The sequence below is a fragment of the Desmodus rotundus genome, chromosome 4, assembly GCF_022682495.2.
Source record: "Desmodus rotundus isolate HL8 chromosome 4, HLdesRot8A.1, whole genome shotgun sequence".
Taxonomy (NCBI): domain Eukaryota; kingdom Metazoa; phylum Chordata; class Mammalia; order Chiroptera; family Phyllostomidae; genus Desmodus; species Desmodus rotundus.
Window position 1 is genome coordinate 113,114,075 of NC_071390.1, and position 17,278 is coordinate 113,131,352.

At 43.3% G+C, this 17,278-nt stretch overlaps 1 protein-coding gene across 9 annotated transcripts in view; it reads left to right on the plus strand.

Moving 5' to 3' along the window:
- Positions 1–17,278, plus strand: part of SFMBT2 (Scm like with four mbt domains 2) — a 216,865-nt gene that overhangs the window by 105,641 nt on the left and 93,946 nt on the right. For all 9 annotated transcript variants that reach the window (XM_045186321.2, XM_045186345.3, XM_045186316.3 and 6 more), the window contains one exon: positions 4,706–4,803. In XM_045186321.2, the coding sequence (XP_045042256.2) occupies positions 4,706–4,803 (98 nt within the window). The remainder of the gene's footprint in view (positions 1–4,705; positions 4,804–17,278) is intronic.

Consider the following 17,278-nt stretch of genomic DNA (forward strand, 5'->3'; position numbering starts at 1 on the left):
AGAGGGTTTTACCACCCACTCTAACTGCAAGTCTGTACCTTCTGCACTGCTCTCTCCCAGTAGCTGGCACAGTGCCTGGCACATAGTAGGTACCTGGCATGTTTGATAGGAATTGACTGATATGTCAGGTATGTCTATAGGGAAGGAAAGAACCAGCCAAGTCCACCTTCTAGTCCAAAATAATTGGCAGGACTTTGGAAAGGAATTTGGGGGGGGACCCAGAGTGAAGACATTCCCAAAGTGTCCTCTTTTCTCCTGATGTGTTAGCGGAGCTTTTGAAAACAGGGTCAGAGCAAGGAGTGGTGCTCTTTGTTCATGGGATCTCTTGTTTAGCTCCTAAGGTGGCTCTGGGACATGGGAGATTCACAGGAATACGGTCTGTGAGGTCCATGAATGTCTTTGCTCTTTTTTTTTTTTTAAATTATTATATTGTTGTTCATTTACACTTGCCTGCATTTTCTCCCCACCCCTCTACCACCCCAGCCAAACCCACCTCCCTCCCCTGCTTCCACCCTCCCCCTTGGTTTTGTCCATGTGTCCTTTATAGTAGTTCCTGAAAACCCTTCTCCCCACTATCCCTTCCCCTCCCCCCTGCTTTCTCCAGCTGGAGTCACACAGGGACTTCTTTAAAAGAGCAAAGAAGAAGGTAAGTCTTTGCTCTTTTAAAGAAGTCCCTGTGTGACTCCAGCTGGAGAAGCCTGGAAAGTAGAAAGAACATGAACTTGGAATCAAGGTCCAAGTTAGCTTCCCCTTTTACTTCTGTCACTAGCTGCAGGGCCCCTGGGCAAGTGATTACTTCTTTGAACCTCAGTGTCCTCATCTGTAAAATGGGGATAATTATATGTTTGCTGTCTTGCAGAAGGTTATAGGCACCCCAAGTGATGGTGTTTTCTAGGCATTCCATCTGTGGTCGGGGCATTATGGTTATATCTGGTTCTCTCAGAAATGTCAGTCATCGCGGCTGGGTCATTTGGAGGCCCCACCAGATGTTTAGAAAGCAAGAGAGAGTCATGCATGTTCTTGCAGAAGCTAAGGACATGAAACTTTTTTGAGTTTTTAAATCTATTCCTAAATTTTTTTCCATATTTTTTTCCTTCAAAATCTTTGTCAACCGTACAGAATTTTTTCTTTCTTATTTTAGATAGATCCTGGAGTCAGCAAGTTTCTGCATCTAACTGAACTGCTTCCTGTCTGACCCTTTTCCTAGTCCAAAAAGAGCTGTTGCTTTCTCTGTTAGCTCAGCTGCCGTAACAAAATGCCATAGACTGGTGGCTGCAACAACACAAATTATTTTCTCCCAGTTTTGGAGGATGGAAGTCAAAGATTAGGGTGTCGGCATGGTTGGGTCTGGTGAGGGTTCTTTTCCAGGCTTGTAGACAGCCTCCTTCTTGCTCTGTCCTCACATGGCTTCTTCTTTGTGTATGTGTGTGGGGTGGGGGAGGGGGATTGGGGGGTTGGGGGGTTGGGGGCGGAAGAGAGAGAAGACTACTGTCTTTTCTTTTAAAAGGCCCTAATCCCATTATGGGGCGCCTCGCTCGTAACCTCATCTAACCCAATCACCTCCCAAAGGCCCATCTCCAAACACCATCACCTTGGGGGTTAGGATTTTTGAGAGGACACAGATAGTCAGTCCATAACATTTTCCAGTGTCTGTTAACAACCCTAGCTTAGTCTTCCCTCACTGGTCAGAACCTGGTGGCGAAGGAAGGAGTGGAGGTCCGGGGTGTGTGAAAGGAAGGAATCACCCTTCTTGGCCTTGCCTTCTCCGAGGCCGTGCCATGATGATTTTGTGTGCTCGGCACCCTGCAGCACTTAGTGCAAATCAGCCTGCCAAACACCCGACAAAGGGAGATCGCCTCCTTTTCACTAGGCTTCTAGTTAAAGATGAATCAGTAGGGATTTTAATTGCTTATGGCTTCTCCGCAAACAGAAATTGACAGGATACACTCTGTTAAATTACCTGCAACACAATCATTTTAAGAAAATGTTTTATGTTCTTTTAATGGTGCTATTTATTGTCCATAAACTTGCCAATGTAAGCACGTGCCTCTTGTCTAATGAAACGCACACATGGAATACTGTTCTTTGCTTATTGAAACCACGAGGTGTTTAGCTTCTGCAGATGGTTAAGCATACTGACAAAATGAAGTCGGTTTCCACTTTTTAAGAGAAGAAGTGTGCCTTGCCATGGGGCTGAATTCCATGTTAGGAATTAATATCCAGTGAAAGAAGACAGAGTAAGACTGTAGGGCAGAGACAGAAATCATGTCAGACCTGGGTGTCTTAGTCCATTCTGTCTGCTGTAACAGAATACCACAGATTAGGTGGTTTATAAACATTTGTTTCTCCCAATCCTGGAGTCTGGAAGTCCCAGATCAAGGCCCGGGCAGATCTGGTGTCTGGTGAGCTCTTCTCCCTAGTTCATAGATGGCTGTCCCCTCCCTGTGTCCTCACCTGGTGGAAGGGGTTAGGGAGCTCTCTGGTTTGCTTTTGTGTTTGTTTTAGGGCACTAATCCCATCATGAGGGCTCCATCTGCACAGCCTGATAACCTCCTAAAGGCTCCATCTCTGAATACATCACATTGGGGGGTATGACATTCAACACAGGGACTTGGTGGGGTGGGGGGGTGGCAAACATTCAGTGCATTGCACTGGGCTTCTTGTTACATTTGTCTCTGGTTTGGTGGGAGAGAGGTGGCATCTGGTGACCAAGGGCTCTACTTTCTGGATGTCTTGGTGAGCATCTGGGATAACTTGGAGTCTGCACATCACTTCCTTCTGTTTTCGTAGTTTGGATCTTACCCTGGACATTTTGGGTTTTCAGTGTTCCAACACTGAGTAATTTTTTTAACCACTCCTCTTTTACCCTCTTCTCCGTCTCTTCCCCCTATTTAGAGACCTCAGTGATAGACTGCAGGAGCTCAGGGCAAATCCGCAGTGGACCTTTCCTTCCCTTTTTCTCAGCCTTTATGTCTGCAGACCCTTCCTTGGGTCTTGTCTTTGGAAATTGCCATCCTTTCTTGTGACTCAGGTCTCCTTTTATTACCATGCTGAGGTGGAACTCCCAGTTGCCTGCTTCCAGATCCCAGGGAAAGTGAATCTGTTCTTGTCTCCTCAGGAGGTCCAGGCTCTTGCATGTTGCTAACCTGTGTGCCCTACTGAATGGCTGCAGGTGGTGTCCTCTGGGCTTTGTCCTCTGCAGACCTCACCCTCTTCACTAAAATTTTGATGCCATGCCCTTGAGTGGAACCACTGGGTACTCCAGCGGGTCCTTCCACTTCTCATGGGACTATTTATGGGTCTCTGTGACCTCGTCCCTCTTTCTCCTTTGTGGAACCCCGTGATAAGGGATTTCTCACATAGCACCCCCTTCTTACATGGGAGACCAGAGAATTTATTCATTCTCCGCAGAGGTATGGGAGCCTCACTGTTTTTCTCCAAATATGTTAGATGCTCCTCAGAAGAATCACATTCTATTTTTTTCTGACATATAAATGTCAAACTGGGGGAAAAATTCCCAGAGGTAGAAGAGTATAAATGAAATGCTAGAAAGGATTCTAGACAAGCCCCACAGTAGAACCTACTGAGTCATTAATACCCTTTCTGTGCCTTTGCGTAACTGGCAGTGAATGAAGTGGGCAGAGCATTGATACCTTGGCTAGTTCGGGCAGCATCTTTCCCCTACCAAAATTATGGCCGTCTGGAAAGACTAAATGATTGGCTGAAGCACAGGGGCTTCCAGCTCAAGGTGAGTTCAGAAAGGGCGAGAATCAAAATATATGGCTCCATGCTGAAAAGCAGACATGCAAGAAATTAAAAATATAGCCCCAAAGGTTTAATGTTGCCTTTTAACTGTGCTTAGATTCATATTCATACCCTAACTGTCTGTCTGAGGTAGCCAAGGTTGATATAGGGAAGGTATAAACACATCTACTTCAAGTGAGTGCTTCTGCAAATCCAGTTTTGATAAGGTCTTAAATCTGTTGAGATCAGGTCATAAAATTTCCCTGCAGTTTCAGCAATCGGTGAACAGCAAACAGCGCTCAACCATTTTTTTCTTTTAATTTTGCATTCCGACAGTGAAACCTCCATTTGTAAATCCCTCTCTCGCCCCCGCCTGGGGAAAATGGTGGGCAACATGTGGTGTGTTAGCAACATTTCAAGTGTAAATATTAAACTTGGTTGGTAAATTTTAATTTACCTTTTAATAATGTTCTGACTTACATGGACTATTTTTAGCATGTGGAAGCTTAGAGATTTAGTGAAAAATATGCTGTAATAACTACAAATGCCAGGCAAGAGTCGTTTCTACTTTAGCCGTTTATCGGATAATAAGTTCTTCATCAGTGGGTATTGCTTCCCAGGTAATACACGAAATTTGGGGCAGTGGATGACTGAAGATGTTGCTAATGTGATTTATACCATTAAATTACTTACAGAATGCCAACAGAATGCATGCAAATGTTCCCTGAAGAAGAGCCCTATTAAGTTTATTCTTCATTTCTGAAAGCAGAATCCCAAGTTGCTATTTAACTTCAGAAAATCCCTTTAGCAGGTGGCCTTTTATGGCGGGCAGGGTGTGAATTCTTACGGTTGCTGAGTGTACCGGCTTATTATGAAATCCTGGGAAGATTAAATTCAAGAAAAAAACTCTCATTTGAACATTTTAGTCCTTTAACTCTTGTGTGGTTTGCTGTTGATACAGAAATTTATCCTTTGAAGATGACCTCTGAATGGAAATATGCTCTGGAAAAATCCCTTATTGATGCCGCAAAGTTTCCTCTTCCAATGGAAGTTTTTAAGGTAAGATGTGGATTCACAGCAGTCTATTCACTCTTGTCGAGAATAAACTGGGTAAAAAGCTTGCTATATCAAATTACTTCCTATTATTTTAAAAGCTACCATCTTGGCCAGTTTCCATTTTAAATGTTTAAAATGTTATCTGTTCCATTTTGCCATGTTTTGTAATCTTCACAAAGATTCATATTATAGGATATGAATTAAAATTTTTTAGGTTTGCTATTTTTCTCCATAATGTATTATTGTAGAAATCTCATTTTCACTTCCACACTCCTTACCAAGAAAAGAAAAGAAAGTAGAGCAAGTCTATTTTAGACATTTGTTTGGTGTAAATAATAGAAAATGATGCTTGCCTTAGTGGTTCAGTTTCCTTGGTGGCTCAAGAAACTTGCGTGACCGCCTGTCAGATGGTAGACCCTCTGGTAGGCGCGGGCAGAGTGTGAGAGGGAGATACGGTGATTGAAATGGAGTGTCAGGTTCTCAACACTTTTAAAGTCGTGTTTATAGCTTATACAAAGTAGAATATTAAGTTCCGGGCAGGGATGATCTGTTTAGCTCAGAGGATATCATAAAACGAGCTCTTCTTACCTGGAACTTACACGTGTGAGAAAGCTGCACACAGCACTCTCTGTTCGAACCCTCACTGCGGTTGTAGCAGACTGACGCGGGCTTGGCTTTCCATTCCAAAGGGCACATCTCTGCAGTGCCGTGGAAGTTCCTTATGGAAAACGAAGTGAAAGTGGTGTTCAGGTACCACGTGCTGCGAGAGTGAAGGCTTGGGCTGCGGCGTGGCGTCCTGAACTTTATTTATGCTGAAGTCCTCCCTCAGAATTGTAACCCATCCTGGCAAATCACAGGCCTTCCTGTTAGCACTTTGCTTGCCAGTCACATTGGACTTCAAAGGCCTCTTTTGAAACTAGTTGTATAATTTTTTCCTGAGATTTAATTGAATGATCACCTTTGCAGTATATCGAGCCTACTGTGCTAGAGGAACAGTATAAATACAACATGTCGGTAGCAATAGTGATCACTGACCATGAATATTATTTTGGGCTTTTTTTTCTTTTTGGCTAACTGATCAAATACTTCTTATGTCTCTCCTTCTCATTTTTCTCTCTCTCTCTGCCTTTTCTGATGATATTCTTCCCCTGCAAATAATAATAATAATAATAATGAAGAAAAACAGCATTCTCTCTTTTGTAACCTCTCTGGTTCCACTGCCTCTTCTCAGTCCATCCCATCCTCCTCACCCCTCGACCTCCACAGTTCATACCCACTCTCTTTACAGTAGCCTTAGTAACACTTTAAATGTACAAATCCGATCCTGTCCCTCATCCTTGAAAAAGTAAATTTTATTTTGTAGCATGTCATACACATGTGAGGAGTTTAAAGAGTGCTATAATGAAAGTACAAAGACCCGCCCTGCGGTGTAGGCACAGGAGGCCGCCGGTGCCCTGGAAGCCTTCTGCTGCCCCTGCGCCGATCCCCTCTCCTGGCTCAGCCAGGGTCACCGGCACCCTATCTTCGTGTTAATCATGCCCTTGCTTCGCTTGGTAGTGTTACTGCTGTGTATGTTTCCTAAATGTGGTATTATTTACCTTTGACAAAATAGGAAGCAAGCACAATCCTCATTGTTTCGGAGAGGCTGCTTTCAGCTGGCTTCACTTTTCCTCAGAATGTACAAGAAAACTGCGTGGGTAAAGTCATGAGATAATCTTAAGAAAACTAGGTACCATAGTCAGTCATCTGCCAAAGTTGCAGCATGAGCTCCACTTACTAGACAAGAGTATGGACAGGAACCGCTGGCTAATATTTCCTGCTTTCGAGGATCACTGCAGTTCAGGAATAGACCCAAGCCCAGCATTGCTGTGCGGTGACTTGAATGTTCTCATCTGCTCCAGGAAGCTGGGCCTAGAGCAGGGCAGGGAGCTTGTTTCGTATGTGCTCAGAAGGGGCTAGATGTTACAGTTTGGTCCGGCATTCGATGCTCAGGTTACAAAGTCAATAAAGTGTGACAAGACACCTTAGTGATGTTGGCCTACAACATCTTTTCTCACTTCCACGGAAAGAAAATGTCTTTTTCTGTCTTCACGCTTCACTGATGGTTTGCTTGGATACAGAATTCTAGGTTTGAACTTGGAGGCATTCCCCCCATTTTTTCCTTCCCTCCTCTGGAATCGTATATTCTTTTTCTCACTGTTCCGAGATTTCACAATGGATGCTTTGGCGGGCGTCTGTTTTCCCCTGTAATGCTAGTTTACTTCTGGCGTCTACAACGCATGCCTTTCATTTTGGGGTATTTCTTTAAAATGCTATCTTCTACCTCTCTTTCTTTTACTTTTTTGATCTGTGCCTATATGGGTATGGTACTCCTACACTGGAGTTAGAATTTTTTTCCTCAGTCCTTTTTTTTTTAGATATCCTTTTCTGTTTGCACCTCCGTCAGAAGTTTTCCCAACTTCTGTGTGCTGGCGTGTTTTATGAGCACTTGTTTGGCATTTTGTCTCTGAATGACCTGCTTATATAGCCTCCTGTTCTCATGACATGGAAACATGAGTTTATGTTGTTGGAATTATTGATTTAAGTGTTTTCTCTCCCTGAATGATTTGTTTGCTCTACCTTGCTTTGGGTTTCTGTTGTTCTTATTAGAGGCTTTCCTCAGAGACCTGAAAACCCTTGACTGTCTGTTCTTGGGTCAGAGGGGGGATAAGAGAACTGTGGGCAGGACTGGTCACTGAAGGTCACCTTAGAGGGCTACATCTTTGTGTGGTGGTTTTTTGCTTTAGCTGATTTTCCAGGGAGGGGGGTGGGCACATCAGCTTCTTGCCTGGGATTCAGGGTCCAGGTGCCAGTGTTCTGAGTGGTGAGAAGAGGGCCCCGGGCTTGTGCGCTGAGTGCTTGTGTGCCACACACACAGGCCACGGACCGCCCGTTTCATCCCCTTTAGAGGAGGCTGTGGGAGGTTGTGGCCTTGCAGAGTTGGGGAGGGGAGGATACCCAGGGGCCCGGCTGCTTCCCAAAGAGTTCCCCAGACTTCGTATTTGATCCACTTCCGTTCACTCCTGGTTATGGACATGTTTGGAGTTACCAGTTTCTGAGGATTCTGTAGTCATCACTAGGTCAGTTCTCAGCTTTTCTGCTGAAGGCTTGAGTTTTGATCATATTGCAAATACGAGGTTAGTTACTTCTTGTTCATTTCAACTTTAGCTTCCGTGCCTTTGTTGCTGTTGAATGGGTGTTTGTTTTTGTTTTTTATTTTTAAGTCTCTTCACTGTAATTTTGGTTAGAGTTTAGGAAAGTTACATGAGTATGGAATTTTAGTCAGCCATCTTAATCTGGCACTCGTATTTTAAAAATCTTGTAGTTTGGACCAGAGGGTACGGCTCCCACATCCTCCCAAGACCATCGAGACTGGTGTGGCTGTGCATGCTGCCCTCTGCAGTCTGCTGCTGTCAGGTCATTCTGCGCCCTCTTGGTGGGCCGGGCTGCACACACGCTGGCCTTTTCTCTCTTCTTCAGATGCCCTTTGTACCTGTTTTGTACTTCCTACTGAAAGTGCGAATTCCTACGCATCTCGCAACTGCAAATGTAAATTCTCTGAAAGGGTTCCTCACTGCCCCCCTGGCCTCAGACCCTATCCAAGATGAGATTGGCCGCCCTGAGTGCCTTCAGTTCATCACCAGGTCACAGTTGTGTGACGTCCATCTCCTTTTGACTAACTTTGAAGCTCTGAGAAGGCAAGGACCATGTCTTTTTATTGTTCATTGTTGAATCATTTAACCAAACATAATTCCTTGGCTGTAGTAGTACTCAACAAATATTTGTCAAATAAATGTACTAAGTCTTGAATGGATATACGTACTTAACTCCTTGAAATAAAAAATTTTGAGCTAGCCCTGGCTGGTGTGGCTCAGTGGGTTGAGCGCCAGCCTACAAACCAAAGGGTCTCAGGTTTGATTCCCAGTCAGGGCACAGACCTGGGTTGCAGGCCAGGTCCCCAGTAGGGGGTGCTCAAGAGGCAACCACGCATAGATGTTTCTCTCCCTCTCTTCCTCCCTCCCTTTCCCTCTCTCTAAAAAAAATGTTTTTGAGCTAATGTAGATTACTTGACTATGCAGACTTATTTAGAACTATAAATACAAAGACTTAAAAGGCATAAACATCAATAACCCTAATATATTTTTAATTAACAATGTATTTATTCATTAAACATCGAGCAGCTACTCTGCACAAGAGACTGCAGACTGGATTCCCTGGTTTAATAATTTGTTTACATATTCCAAAGTACAGTTACTTTCCTTATTTTAATGTTTTTCTATTAGAGCTTAGCCCGTTATTTTGATGAAGTATCTGCATAGTATCACCACAGCCAATATCTTGTTCATAACCGATAGTTGCAGTAAGAGTAGATACTCAGTGTTCTGTATATTTTTCACAGAACCTACCACCAGAAGGACATATGGAATAGTCACTTCACAAAAAAGTGGTTGAGTTGAAAATTGTTTTCTTAAAGCTTTTTAGGTACCATATTTTTCGGACTATAAGATGCACCCCCGCCCCCAATTTGGGAGGAAAATGGGGGTGCGTCTTATAGTCAAAATGTAGCCTACCTGGCTCACTTGGGTGGGGGTTGGTGGTAGAGCGGGTTTTTTTTTTCTATTTTCCTCCTCTAAAACCTAGGTGCGTCTTATGGCCCAGTGCGTCTTATAGTCTGAAAATATGATGCTTTTATAAATGTTTTCTCTTATTTTCATTTGATGGAAAAGAAATGGGCAGTTTTACTTTCTTAACCTTGCTTTGTATGGGTGGAATATTTACACATTTAATTTTGAAATTATGAGAACAATCATTATATTAGTTTGTTAAGGCTCATGTAATAATTCTCCATAAACCGGGTAGCTTAAAACGATGGAAGTTTCTTCTGTCATAGATTTGGAGGCAAGAAGTCAGAATGGAGGTGTCGGCAGGGCCCTGCTTCCTCGGAAGGCTGAGGGAGAAACCCTCCCCGGCATCTGTCCTAGCTTCTGGTGGTGGCCTGCAGTCCTTGGCTTTTCTGGGGGCGTGGCACATACTCTAATCTCTGCCTGTAGGTTCATGTGGCCTCGTGCGTCTGTCCAAGTTTCCCTCCGCTGTGTTGACACCGATCATTTGGTTTGGGGCCGTGGCATTGCAGTAAGGCCTCATTTAACTTGACCACATTGGCGAAGACCTGTTACCAAGTCAGGCCTCACACACTGGTTCTGGGCAGATGAGAATTTTCAAGGGACGCTATTTAACCCAGTGCAGCCACATTTCATATATGCACAGTAACTTAAGAAATGACATAATATTCTCTACTGAGTTTTATACTTACACAGAGCTAATAAAGTCCAAAGAAATTGCACGAGGGGTCCATGGGAGGAGGTTCAAACTATCTTAGCAGTTGCTTCACTTTATAAAAACTAGAGAAATTTTCTGTGTCTCAAGTTTTTGTTTTTTAAAAATACTTATTAATTCTAAAGAGAGAGAGAGAGAGAGAAACATCAATGTGAGAGAGAAACATCAATGTGAGAGGGAAACATTGATTGGTTGCCTCCTGTATTCACTCTAACTGGGGATGGAACCTTCAACCTAGGTACATGCCCTGACTGGGAATCGAACCCCCAGCCTTTTGGTGTAGGGGATGATGGTCCAACCAACTGAGCCACACTGTGAAGGGCTCTTAAGTTTTTAGAAGTTTCGTGAGCAGTATTATCCAGGATGCAAAAACAGAACTTAAAATATATGTGTATATCCATTTACCGCTCTTTGATTATCACTGTATCTCAGCAAGTAAACTTATTTTTATCGCTTTCATTATGGTAAAAGGTACATATGTTTGACTTCATCCGAGAATCATCCTAGATGCATGTTGTTATAGAAAATTGCCAAGAGTGTGCAGCTGTTTTGAGACATAAGTCAAAGCTAATAAGCACATTTAATGGACAGAGATGAGCAGTATTTCAGAGCAGTTCTTTTTAATTGTTTTTACGCTTTAGATAAAATGGTGTTCAGGGGGGATGAATCTCGTCGTGCTGCAGCGTTTGTCATTTTGTGTTCAGTTGTCTGCGTTGGGACCTGTGTATCTATGTCTGTAAATGCGGCCTGATAGAGTTAATAACCCGGGTATCCCTTCTATCTGAACACAAACAGTAACGGTGTAAAAGCAAGCTCACAATTAATTAGTATTTCTACTGTTTTTACCCATGACTTGAGGAAACAGTTTGAATAGCTTTTGGAAAAACATATTTTATTGGAGATTCTGACTTCTCCTATTAAGAAAATGCATATAATCTTAGAAATGTACATGTAGTTGAAAGATAAAAAATATGAATTTTAGTAACAAATAAATAATGAAATAAAATTTTCTTGCCTGAAAGCCAGCTTCATTATTAAGAGACATAAAAGATTGCTACAACAATTCATATATTAATACTAATTTACTCTTACCAAGTAATAACTATGTAGAGGTTACTTCATTGCAGGTCAGCATGGTCTTTCCCTGGCTACCTTTTTTACTTATGAGGTACCCTTTGCAAGATATCGTTTGATTGACTTATGACACATACGCCCCATTGTCAGAGTGAAAGGCCCTAGTTTCAACAAAAGCTTTTTACATTTGTCTTTATAAAGAACTACTAGGATGGTTTTCTCTCAGAGTTTGTTTCTGTCATCAAAAAATGAAGTGATTTTTTACAGGGTTAATTCAGTTTTTTAGCCAGCAATTTCTGTACTGGTTCAGGTTGCTAATTCACTAAGTATTCACTAAGATACAAAGCACTGGCTTTTGAGAATTTACTGGGGTTTTTAAAATAGGTCCAAGGGAGACTCAAAATTAAGAGTCTAGCTAATTATAATTAATCTAATATTTCATGTTTTACACATTCATAAGCCTTCTGTAATTACTGTTAATTTTCATTCTTTGCAGTTCTTGTAAATTGTAATCTACATTTGTGACTCTGCTTGTTTGCAAATGTTAAATTATAGAAATTTCACTGACAATTCATATATACATTTAAAAGATCTTCAAATATGAAGCAGAAGTTCCAGTTTGCCAGTAACTTGGAACAAAGTATTTTCCCCTTAGGGGAATATGTAGCCTAGGGAAACATGCTCTCCAGCTTGCGTCATTCCAGACCACACCTTGAATTTCAAGGAAAGAACATTATTTGAAATGTCATTAAAATCCTTTATCCATTTTTTATTTATTGAAGAAGTAAAACTGTTTGAACTATATAAAGCACAGACTTATTTTTTTAGAGCAATTTTAGGTTCACAGAAAAATTGAGGGGAAGGTGCAGCGACTCCCCACATAGCCCGGCCCCTACGACATGCACGGCCTCCGTCGCTCCCCTGCCGAGGCTGAACCTTTGCGAGAGCTGATGGCGTTTCCCTGACACGTCATTCTCACCCAGAGCCTGTACTTACATCTGGGTCCAGTCTTGGTGTCTCTTCTATGGGTTCGGACAACTGTACAACGACAGGTGTCCACCGTTCGCATCGTGCAGAGCAGTTTCTCCCCCTTCAAATCCTCTGTGCTCTACCCTTTCATCCTCTGTCCCACCTGTTGTTTGAGCTTTTATTTGTCACTGTAAACGTTAAAAATCTCAGTGTGTTTGAAGTTACACATGAGCTATTTAGAGATTTGCAATAGAGTGAAAGGAAGTATAAAAGACAGACTAATGGCCAGAAACTGTGGCCTTCTCCTTGAAGCCCCTCTCACACCTCTGCGCCAGGGGTCCCCAGATTTATTTACCCCAGGCTGGGCCATTCACCAGGACTCACAGGATCGGGTGTTGTTACACGCACCGTTACGGTTTATCACAGCACAGGGATATAAGGCCAAATCAGCAAAGGGGAAAGACATGTGGGGTGGGGTGATCTCTGGAATCCACGCATGTGCTCCTGAGAGCCCTCTCCTGGAGTGTCGCACAGGAGACTCCTCATTCCTTTCTTAATTTCCCGTGACAACGCGTTCTCACTGTTGTCTGTCAGGGAAGCTCATGGGAGACTCAGTGCCCAGCGTGTTTACTGGGGTCTGGCCATGTAGGCACCCTCTGCCTGCCTGACGTGTACCCACGTTCCATACTCCAGAAGGAGACTAGGGGTTTAGTATAAACCATATTGTTTGTGCAAACACTCTGCTTGCAGTGAGCCGCTCTTAGATGTAGGGTACTGTTTATCAGCCATATCCTCAGATGTCAGCCCGGGGCTGGGTTAGCTAACCCAGCCAGTGGGCTTTTTCTAGGGTTGCAGTCTCAAAATTGCTTTGTTGACCCTTTGTGCACACCTGCATTCAATCCATTGACAAAGCCTGTTGGCTCTACCTTCAAAATCTATCCCAAATTCATCACTCCTCTCTTGGACCATCACGATGAACCTCTTCCCAGCTGCCCTCTCTGTCCTGCAAAACTGTTGCATTCGTTTTAGAACTTTTTTCCTGGCTTCTAATTACTGCTTGCCTACAGTGTGTTCTTCAGAGAGCAGTCGTGGAGAACCTTTGGAAACAGAATTCACATCATGTCATTCTTTGCTGTGTAACTCTCCAGTGGCATCTCATCCACTCAGGGGTCCTGCCAGCTCGTTGCCCACTCCCTGAGCCCATCTGCTGCTCCAGGCCCTCACGTGCTTTGCTTCTCTGCCTGGCTTCCTGTTATCCCTCCGACACTAAGGTGTCTTCCTCAGGCCTGTGCAGTGGTGCTCTCAGCCTGAGAAGTGCCTCTCTCCGATTCCTCCAGGTCTCTGCTTAACAAAAAATAGTGCTCCCCACCACCCTCTTGTCATCTCCTGCTCTGTGTTTCACCAGACATACGTAGTTTGTATTAATTTGCTTTTCCTTCCCCCGTCAGATCTGTTTCCCCTGGCTGGAATGTGAGCAGTAACAGAATGGGTTGTTTGTTCTATGAGTACAGATTGTTTGTTCTATGACTGCCTCATCCCCAGTGTCCTGGACACTGCCTGGCACACACTACGCACTCGATTAAAATTATTGAATGGATTAGTGAACAGATAAGTAAAAAGATAAACTTAGAAGAATAAACTCTAGAGAAGTCACCAGTATAACCTCCGTGAAGTAAACCTGTGCATAGCTGGATAACTGTGAGAGCGCAGAGATTGTTACAGTGCCACGAATTCACAACTAAGCCGGTATTTTCATGATCAGCTAAAAGTGCACCAGATCAGTTTGTGGCTAAGAGGGGGAAGTAGTTGAGAGCACTGAGAAGAATATTAGGGTGAACTGAAATTAAGAAAACATCTCAGCATTAAAAACACCCATGTCCTCTGAAATCCCATTGCTCATGAACTTGCCGTGTCAGTGTTTGCTTCTTGCTGAAAATGATCACAGAGTGGACTTAATATTGTCTCACCTGTACTGTGTGTGGGACTGTTTTCAACATGTCTGGCCCCTGTCTGTGGTCTCTCTGGGTCTTTACAATAATTATTCTAAGATGCTGTGGTGTTATATGTTATTTCCTCATATACAGTGGAGATACAATGAGCTTGAGGAATGAGAATACTTCAGTTCAGCGATCGAGCTGGCACTGACTGTTTCTCCTTCTAGTCGGTCTGGTCTTCCACTCCACTGCATTGCTTTTCCTAATATCCCGCCCATGTTCCTCAATATGTATAACTGCGAGTAGATGCGATGTGGTGGGCAGTGACAACCCAATGGGTCCGGGTTATTTCTGTCTTTCCGTTTTATTGGACGCTGAGGAGAGAGGTGCTTTTCGATGGGACGTGCACATCCACCTTGCTTGCTTTGATCCATTCTGTTCCTGCCTCCCTGACCAATTCCCAGTCAACGTCGGTGGCTGTCATGGACGTTAAAGGGAGCTGAAGTCCTGACGGCTGAGGGTTCGTTCTTTCTTTCTTTCTTTCTTTCTTTCTTTCTTTCTTTCTTTCTTTCTTTCTTCCTTCCTTCCTTCCTTCCTTCCTTCCTTCCTTCCTTTCCTTCCTTTCCTTCCTTTCCTTCCTTTCCTTCCTTTCCTTCCTTTCCTTTCCTTCCTTTCCTTCCTTTCCTTCCTTTCCTTCCTTCTTTCTCTTTCTTTCTTTCTTTCTTTCTTTCTTTCTTCTTTCTTTCTTTCTTTTTTTTTTTTTTTTTTTTAACTCGGGGTTACAAGTGTTCCCAGTCTAGAACTTGGATTAAACACCCAGCTCTCTGCCCTCCCACAGCTCAGTTTCTGTTGTCTGTGACATAGGTAACTACGAAACGGATCCAGAATTATGTATGCATACCTGATACCAGTTAAAAGTCATGCTTGTGATCTGTAAATAAAGCGCTTTCAGTGATGTCAAAACAGTAGGTTTGGTTTGGTCCCAAGCTATGCCCGTCATACTTTTGTTCACTACATGTCCCTTCTCCCATAACTTAATGCTTCAGTAAATGAAGGGCTGGGCAGCTGAGGAAAGGCTAATGGGTAACTAAAAGGTGCTGCACGTGGCCATAATTGTTTTATTTTTTGAACACAAGTAAACTTAAACAAAGGAAGGCATTCCTTGCACGTATTTCTGCTCTGTTAAGTGTTCCGTCAGTGCTGGTAATCGCTGCGGATTCTGCCTCTTGTCATTTCCTTAGTTCTTTGCAGCTTTGGATTGTGTACCTGTCAGTGTAGTGGTACATTTAACCCTTAGGACGGACTCTTTTCTGTACTGTAGCATCTGAGACCTCAGTGAAAGGCCAGAGAGAGACTATGAAGTGTGGCAAAGAGAGAAAAGCTTTCCTTTCTTTTTCCATCTGGTACAGCCAACGGGGTAAGAAAGGATGCGAGCTGTTCTGTTAGGATAGATTGTGATGTTGTGGTTTCCATGGTGACCGATTTCCCTTTCTCTTGTTCAGCAGCTAAATACAGCAACAATAAAAAACTCACAGCTAAGTTTGGCCTTCAGGTGGGATACTTAAATTCCCTCAGATTTGTAGGAATAGTGCTTGATTTTTTTTGACCTGACATTCCCTGTCCCACCTGGCAGAGTGTCTGATACCACATAATTTAGCAAAAAGTGTTTGTGAGGCACATGTTTGCTATTTCCTTGTCATCGAGTTAGACCCAAATGGTTCTTTCATAGAAAGCCTGTCTTAGGCAGTGTCATGTTGTTCTCAGAACTGATGGCTTGCCCCTGGGAACCTGCCGGTGTTGTTCACTTGACCTCTGTGGCCGGTACCAGGCTGTCTTACTCAGGGTCCCTCTCCACACCTGGGCCTGAAAGCACGGGCTCTGGCAGGCTTCTGCCGCATCCTCTCCTTCGCCGCCCTCATTTCTTTAAAGACTCGGCGAGGTTTGTTCAGCAGAGTCTCTCTGGGATGGTAAATCACAGAGAAGTTGAGTTTATGTAATGTCTGTCCTTCACGATTTAGAGAAGGCCGAGGGAGAGCTTGTATATGGTTATTTTCCTGTATTCTGGGCTCTTGAATTGAAACCCATGAATTACATCACTCAAAAAGCACCATGGGGGCCATCTCGTTTTTATAAGTATTGAAGAAAATCTTATAAGAGACATATAAAGAGGGCACCTTTGGTCAAACAATAAATGTAACTATAAAAATCGCAACCCCAGGTATATAGAGTTCGTCTTAACAGTCACTTGATCGCAGGGCCCCGAGCACTGCTGCCTGCAGTCTGCGAGATAGTGACTTGCTTTCAATGCTGAACATTAAGAATGGAAGAATATAGTCAACTTTTGCTTATCTGCTCCGGGAGTTATCATTCCCCAGTGGCTTCTGTTTGCCTCTGATTATTCTGGCTCTCTCCAGTTCCTGCCGTTTCAGGGAAGGCAAGATAATATTAGCATGAACTTAAAGTAATTGGTGTTAGAATATGGGGAAGGGCTATAAATCTCTGATTTATAAAACAGAATCATTTCAAAGTGGTTGTCGTGTCATATTTTAATGTTTTTTTCAGATTTTCCATGCTACTCTCCATTAATGAGAATAATTAAAATTGATTACAGTTCCTTCTCCTATGGAGCACATGGTAGTAAATACACATTGTATGGAAGCAGTTTTTTCCTTCAGGAGCTGGCACACATCCTCTGTGGGTCAGGTCCCGCTCTAATCTCCACGGTGCCTTCCGTGAACTGGCAGTTGCAAATCACAGTATCTCATGTAAGGAAACTGATGTAAGGAGTACTTTAGGTCCTTTAGGTCTTCAGAGATTTAAGATCTAGTGGAAAATGAGGACCACGTGTGCGAGAGCCCAGCACACCAATGCTTCTCTTACTGAACCCCAACCTTCAGTGCCCTCCCTCTTCCCCTGAGAAAGCAGCCTAAGGGGGTGTATGTGGGCATTGTGGATAGAGACGGAACTGTGGGGATGCTTCAGTCCTGTGTCTTCTCTCTCCTTGTCCTTGGACAGCCATTCTGCTCTGAGTTTCCTTGTTCAGATGACATAAAAGTTAAGGATAAGAATAAAATCAGCCTCCAGTTTCACCTCCAGCCCCATTTATAACCATAAACATGGACATA